Source organism: Nicotiana sylvestris, chromosome 7 (genome assembly GCF_000393655.2).
Source record: "Nicotiana sylvestris chromosome 7, ASM39365v2, whole genome shotgun sequence".
Classification (NCBI taxonomy): Eukaryota; Viridiplantae; Streptophyta; class Magnoliopsida; order Solanales; family Solanaceae; genus Nicotiana; species Nicotiana sylvestris.
Window position 1 is genome coordinate 74,646,947 of NC_091063.1, and position 7,723 is coordinate 74,654,669.

The 7,723-nt window shown below is 36.3% G+C and overlaps 1 protein-coding gene across 1 annotated transcript; it reads right to left on the bottom strand.

The window, feature by feature from the left end:
• Nucleotides 1–2,407: 2,407 nt before the first annotated feature.
• Nucleotides 2,408–3,241, bottom strand: LOC138873320 (uncharacterized). Its single transcript, XM_070151774.1, has one exon. The coding sequence runs from the start codon at nt 3,239–3,241 to the stop codon at nt 2,408–2,410; it is 834 nt and encodes a 277-aa protein (XP_070007875.1).
• Nucleotides 3,242–7,723: the final 4,482 nt, after the last annotated feature.

Consider the following 7,723-nt stretch of genomic DNA (forward strand, 5'->3'; position numbering starts at 1 on the left):
TTCGAAATGGAATGGGTCATAGGGAAGGTTGGGCCATTTTTTGGGCATGTGGCTTAAAATCGAAGAAGAGGCCCAATTCCGACTTTCTTTATATTTTTTGCTCTCTTTTCTTCTTTTATTTTTCTATAACTAAATTATAAAAAATACTTAATTTATTATTAAGAACTAAATTAAGTTATAAAAACGCAAATTAACTTTCAATAACAATTAACGCACAATTAAGTAATAATTAAGCATAAAATTGTACATTTGGACATTAAATGCTAAAAATGCAAACGATGCCTATTTTTGTAAATTTTTTATTTTTTTGTAAATCAAATTTAATTACTAACGATTGTATAATTAAATCCTACATGCAAAATGCAACATATTTTTGTATTTTTAATAATTTAACAAATAAACATGCATAGACAAATATAAATAATTATCCAAAAATGTCACAAAAATTCTCAAAATTGCACACCAAAGAAAATATTTTATTTTGAATTTTTTGGGAGTAATTCTCATATAGGGCAAAAATCACGTGCTTACAGCTAACATAATAAATTGGAGACTGTTTACCTTGGTCTTCACGAACTAAAAGAACACTTACCGCTACTTCTGAAACAACAAGGTAGATGCGTAGTTTCTCCCCATCTTTTGGTTTCGCAAGCAATGGTGGATTTGACAAGTATACTTTCAAATTTTTAAGAGTTTGTTGACATTCCTCAGACCATTCAAACTGATCCTGCTTTTTAGAGCTGAAAAGAACCTAAAGCATTTTTATGATGATTTGGAAATAAATCTTTCCAAGGCTGCTATTCTTCCTGTCAATCTCTCTACCTCTTTTTTACTTGTAAGTGTATCAGGAATTTCCTCAATAGCTTTAATCTGCGCGGGATTTACTTTAATGCCATTATTAGAAACAAGAAATCCCAAAAACTTACCTGACGAAATGCCAAATGCACATTTCTCAGGGTTTAGCTTCATGTTAAATTTACGAAGAATCTGAAATGTATCAGACAAGTATTGGATATGATCCCCTACTTGTTGTGACTTGACCAGTATATCATCTATATATAATTTCATGGTTTTCCGTAAATGTTCTTGAAATATTTTGGTCGCCGACCTTTGATATGTGGCTCCGGCGTTTTTGAGACCAAATGGCATTACTTTGTAACAGTAAGTCCCCATGTCTGTTATAAATGAAGGGTTTTCCTCATCTATGGGATCTATTTTGATTTGATTATACCCTGAATATGCATCTAAAAAACTTAACAATTCATGTCCTACAGTAGCATTAATTAGTTAATCTATATGCGGTAATGGAAAAGAATCTTTAGGACAAGCTTTGTTTAGGTTAGTATAATCTACACAAACTCGCCACTTACCATTCTTTTTAGGTAGTACTACAGTATTAGCTAACCAATTTGGATATTTTACCTCTCGGATAGACCCAAGTTTTAAAAATTTTTGTACCTCATCTTGAATCACCTGATTTTTAAAAGATCCTTGCTTTCTTTTCTTTTGTTTGATAGGTGGATATGATGATCTTCATTTAACTTGTGAGTCATTACTTCCAGAGGTATTCCTGTCATATCAGAATGGGACCAAGCAAAACAATCCACGTTAGTTTTCAAAAATTCAGTCAACTTACCTTTCATTTCGTGGCTTAAGTTGGCCCCGGTGTAGACTTTCCTTTCAGGCCAAGGTGGGAATAGTTCTACAGCTTCCAATTCTTCAATCATCATTTTGATGTTTTCATTTTCCTCTGATTCTTGGTTAGAATCAGGCCTCGAGTCTACATCTGTTGCATGTGTTCAGTTGAGGCTTGTGTTGTAGCATCCTCAACTGGATTCTATAATTGCTATTTTTCTTTGTTTTTTGCGCTTGAATTTGCTACAGAGTTGATGATCCTAGACTTTTGTTGATCACCACGGATTTGTCGTATTCCCCATTGTGAAGGGAATTTAATAACTTGATGCAGGGTAGATGGCACAACATCCATTTTTTGAATCCATGGTCTACCGAGAATCATATTGTAAGCCATGTCCATCTCTACCACCTGAAATTTTGTGTCTTTGACAACTCCTTCTACGAATGTGGAGAGTATTATCTCCCCTTTTGTTACGACGCTCGAGTTGTCAAAACCAAATAAGGTATGCGCCTTGGGTATCAACTTATCTTCAGCTTGCATTTTCGTTTACCACTCTTAGCAAAATGATGTTCACGAGCTACCTGGATCAATCAAAACTCGTTTTACATTAGTGTCATGCACAAGTAAAAATATTACCAGTGCGTCATTGTGTGGGATTAGTATGCCATCTACATCTGAATCATCAAATGTAATACTTTCTTCTTCCAAAACATGTCGAACTCGCTTCCCGTGTGTGACTGTAATTTGAAACTTTCTTGGCTGTCGTATATGTCACGCCATTATTTCTTCTCCTTCGCTTATAACATTAACTATCCTTTTTGGTGAAGGAGGTTTAGGGGGATCCTGCCTGTTTTTCATATACGCTTGCTTACCTTTTTTGCCAAACAATTCGGTTAGATATCCTTGCTTTAACAAATGGTCAACTTCACCTTGTAGCAGCCAACAATCCATCGTTTTGTGACCATGATCGTTATGAAACTCGCACCAAAAATTAGGATTTTTCCTGTTCGGGTTTGATCTCATTTTCCTTGGCCATCGCACCTTATCTCCCATGCTTCTTAATATTGCTACTAACTCTGATGTGCTAACATTGAAATTGTACGTGCCAAACTTCGCCTTCGAGCCTCTATCATCATCTCGCGTCTCTCGCGCGTTTCGCTCTTTTCCAAACCTTGATAATGAGCCTGATTCTCTATCTCTCGATCTATGATCGTACCTTGAGTTATCCTGCTTTGAACGTGAGTCTCTTCCTGCTGGTCCCATGTAGGGCTCGTACCTGTTTTTACCAGACCTTTTTTCAGTTTTAGCACGTCTTGAACTTACCATCTCCTCTTTTTGAGACCGAGTGATGGTATCTTCTTCTATCCGCAGCTTCGTGCTATATCTGTTGTAAACATCATTCCAAGTTGTTGCTGGAAATTCACGTAGACTTTCCTTCAGTCGTCTTATGGCTTCTGAACTTTTCTCATTTAGATTATTGGCAAATGCCATAGCCACCCAATTATCAGGTACGTATGGCAACATCATCCTTTCATGCTGGAATCTGTCTACAAATTCTTTGAGTAACTTCGAATCTCCTTGCTTTATTTTGAAAATATCCTCCATTCTTTTTTCGACTTTTTGAGCTCCCGAGTGTGCTTTGATAAATGAATCTGCAAGCTCAGCAAAATAATTTATAGAATTTTTGGGTAAAAGAGAATACCATGTTAATGCTCCCTTAGTGAGTGTTTCTCCGAATTTTTTGACCAATACTGATTCAATTTCTTGTTTGGTCAAATTGTTGCCCTTTACACCAGTCGTGAATGCAGTTACGTGGTCTCGTGGATCAGTTGTTCCATCATATTTTGGAATATCGGGCATCTTGAATTTCTTTGGAATTGGTAGAGGAGCGGCACTTGGCTTCCAAGGTTGTTGTGAATATGTGTCCATATCTATTCCCTTGATCGCAAGTGGTACTCTAGGTATTTACTCTATGCGGTCGCTTTGCTCCTTGAGCTATTTCTGCAAAGTTAATACTAAATTTTGTAAATCAGAATTAACTGTGTTACCTGGTTCTCCATCACAAGACTCACTGGGAGTTCCACCACTTCCTGAATTAACGAGTCCAGAACGAGGGTTTTCCAATGTGTTGTTATTTGGAGTTGGTGTTGGCGGCACAACCGGCAACTGGCTGGTAAAAACCTGGAGAGCGTTGTTGACTTGTTGAACAATTAATTTTTTGGGAGCTTTATCGATAGCTTGTTCATTTGCAACTCTATCATTTTCTTTCGATTCAGATCTGTTTGGAGTCCCCTCTCATGATTCCCGTTGAGAATGTTGTGGCAAAGGAGGTGGGGTTCTATCATCTTGTTCGTTCATTTGATGATGTGAATCTTGGAGTGGTAAATTGTGTTGGTTATTGTCGTTGACATTCGACATGATTGTTTTTTATAAAAAAATCGATTTGGAAAGAAGACGATTATCAGATTCCTAGTAACGGAACCAATTTGTTTAACCAAAAATTAAAATTTTGGTAAAAGCTTATTTTTAGAAGAACTCGGGTTACTGATAATCAAGTAGAAATAGAAATAATTGGTATAAATAATAGCTGAATAGAAAGCAAAGTAAATCAATATATTCCAATAGTATTTCGTGCCCTTATAAATGTTCATTCCTCACCTTTTATAGTTATTTCTAAGTAATACATTTTTCTCCTTTCATAATGGAGTCATTATGGACAATTAATGGCATTTAATGTAACGTTATAATTGACAATTGTAACTGTTTCAATACAGATTTAATAACGTTTTCCATAATTAATGCCTATTAATTACCAATAATACGTATCTATACCCCTTTTGCTATTTAGGTTCATTCTTCCGATGCCTCTTCAGAATATCAAGAGGTTCAAGCACCTATCCCTTCTGGCTTTCTTGGATCTTTGCCCGTACCTGCTAAAGCTCATGCCTCTTCAACTATTCTTTGCCAACTGTCATTCCTTTACCAGTCCACGTGTCATGACATGTCACCACATAATTAATTCGATACATTAACTTGATTTTTCCTAATACAGTCATACAAGCAACTATTGGGCAGAGAAATAGCACCAGAAGACCTTCACAAAGGTTGATTGTCAAAATAGCACGGGCTAGCCAGTTTTAGACTGATCATTTAAAAATAGCCAGCATTTTCTAAGTCATTGAAAAATAGCCACTATTTTGCTGCAATAGAGACCGGTCCAGCATAATATACTGGAATTCGGTACACATGTGTATGAACTTCCAGCATATTATGTTGGACCTGTATACTTTGCTGGCTCAAGTATAATATACTAGAACTATAGTATAGTTCTAGTATATTATACTGGAATTCCAGCATATTATGCTGGAGTATTTTCGGATTTTGAACAGTATTTTTGTTCAGATTTATCTTTACATGAAAAGTGACTAAATTTCGATGACTTTTGAAACGGTAGCTATTTTTGAATGACCACTTATAAATCTGGCTATATTTGAATTTCTCCCAGGTTGATTTGGTATCCAGTCCCAATTAAAACTAGATTACTAAAAAGGGCTTTTTTCACGTTTAGCCCACATCAAAAACTATTTACATTCGGTAGCCGAAAAATTATATAAAATTTGTATTCCTTTTGTATATAACATACAAAATGTATATATACAAAAAATATTTTTTTTATTATTATTTTGAGGACGGTTATAATATGTCATTTTCTCAAAAAGGACCGAAGGTTAGAAAGATGAGGTTATGAGAATTGTTATGAAGTATATGTATTCCCTCATCCCGGTTCTGCTTCTCATCCTTCTTCTATGGTTTATCTATGTCTTCTCATCCTCTCTGTTATCTTTCAGCTATTTTTTGATTGTTATTTAGTTGTTTGTAATTCCATTTAGTGAATTAATATAGCCAATTTGGTTGTTATTTGATTTGTTTCAGATAGTGCGTAAAACCTAACTTTAAGATTTCCCTATAATAATTTGTGTTGTTGGATAGGAAAAAGATTTTGATATCCTTATCTTCTTTGAATCAGTCAAACACCTCTTAAAATTTGGCAGCTTGCCTTAGGTCGCAAATTAAAGCGTACAGATTCTAAAACTGATCAGGGTTAAACTACCTGCGCATTAAATGCAACGACCAAAATTACAAATTCGCATAAATTCAAGGCTATATAGTGATTTTTTCAACTACCTCCAACGTTCCAACCAAAAATCTCGGTTAAGTTGAAACACGCTGAAATTTATCTTATGGTTAAAAATGTTTACCCAAAAATGAGTAACAATTGAATTTGCACGCAGTTTAAAGATACGTGGTTTAATTTAATATGAACAATTAAGAATAGAAGATAGATGAATTAATGAAGAAATAAATGATCAAACCAATCGCAATGTAATGACCAAGCTTCAACAATGGGACTCGTCCTCGATTAGATCCTCAATACAGGCTCGGTCGCGAGTGAATAAAAGAACAAGCGAATAATGCCTTAAATATTGGCTAGAAGACAAAAGTAAACTTTTATTGCTTTGAATTGCATGTTACAATGTGTTAGACTAAAGAAAAACTTTCCCTTTATATAGTAGGGGAATTTCAGTCCTAGTATAAATCTAAAAAAGGTAAAAACCTTTTTTTGGGTAATTATTGATCCATAATTGATATTGAATGGGATTCACGCCATAATATCTAGTTGAGGCCGAATATTACGGCCCCCTATCCTTCATATATAACTGCTCACCGCGTATCCCGATGTCCAAAAGTTATACTCGGCCCGAGGTGCATCGCTTTACCGTGTTCGATCTTAGATACATCATTCATTCCTCCCGAGTCTAGATATAAGGGGCTTCTGGCCTTCATTATAATCACGTCGATCTGTGCTTCTCCTTCGTTCTCTCATCGGGGAACGGGAGAAGACTTTGCCCCCAATTTTGCCCATACACAGATAGTCCCCTCATTTTTCAGAGAGTAGATTTATCGAAGCGGCGGAAAGCGATAAATTAATCCCAGTTTCTTCCTTCATAAGTTACAAACCAAGTTGGCGGGTCAGCGAAACGTCCCATTATTCGCGTCATTCTGACTTCGAACACGTGTCAGTGGCCGGTTGAATGTCCTTGAATGCGAAACTTCACGCATTGATTAACTTTCCTCTATAAAAATTCCGATCCCTTTTTCATTTTTTTTTTCACTCTCTGATTTCAAAGCTCTTTGATTTACCTTCGAATTCTCCACTTAACTCTATCCTCTTCAAATCTTCATATATTGCTTATTAGATCTTCATCTTCAAATCTTCATATCTTCATCTTCAAATCTTCATACTTCTTCTTTGAATCTACAACCTAGACCTTCATACCTTCATCCTCATCTTCAAATCTTCATTCTCATCTTCAAACCTTCATATTTTTCTTCAAACCTTCATATTTTTCGATGGCAAAAACTTCCAAATTCGTGCCTTAGCAAACCGCCCCTTCAACTTCTAACCCATCCACGAATGCTGAGGTGGCCATTCCCGAGGTGGTCCCGAAGCCTCCAGCCGCCGGTTGACTGTCCTCAAATGCGAAACTTCATGCATTGATTAACTTTCCTCTATAAAAATTCCGATCCATTTTTATTTTTTCACTCTCTGATTTCAGAGCTCTTTGATTTACCCTCGAATTCTCCACTTAACTCTATCCTCTTCAAAGTTTATTAGATCTTTATCTTCATATCTTCATCTTCAAATCTTTATATTTCTTCTTTGAATCTTTAACCTAGACCTCTTCATCCTCATCTTCAAATCTTCTTTCTCATCTTCAAACCTTCATATTTTTCTTCAAACCTTCATATTTTTCGATGGCAAAAACTTCCAAGTTCGTGCCTCAGCAAACCGCCCCTTCAACTTCTAACTCGGTTACGAATGCTGAGGTGGCCGTTCTCGAGGTAGTCCGGGATCCTCCATTGAAGAGTTTCGTTCTGGGGGGTTGCTCTATCAAAAACTACTTCAAAGTCGAAAAGGCCTCCATTCAGCAGGGCCGAGGCGAGGGAGTATGGAGGTACATATGCTCCGTTACCAAGGACACACTCCCCCCCCCCCAGTTTGGGTGGATTGTAATTGGGAGGGCA

Coding starts and splice junctions, on each gene's coding strand:
- LOC138873320 (XM_070151774.1), bottom strand. CDS start 3,241: ATGGAGGATATTTTCAAAATAAAGCAAGGAGATTCGAAGTTACTCAAA.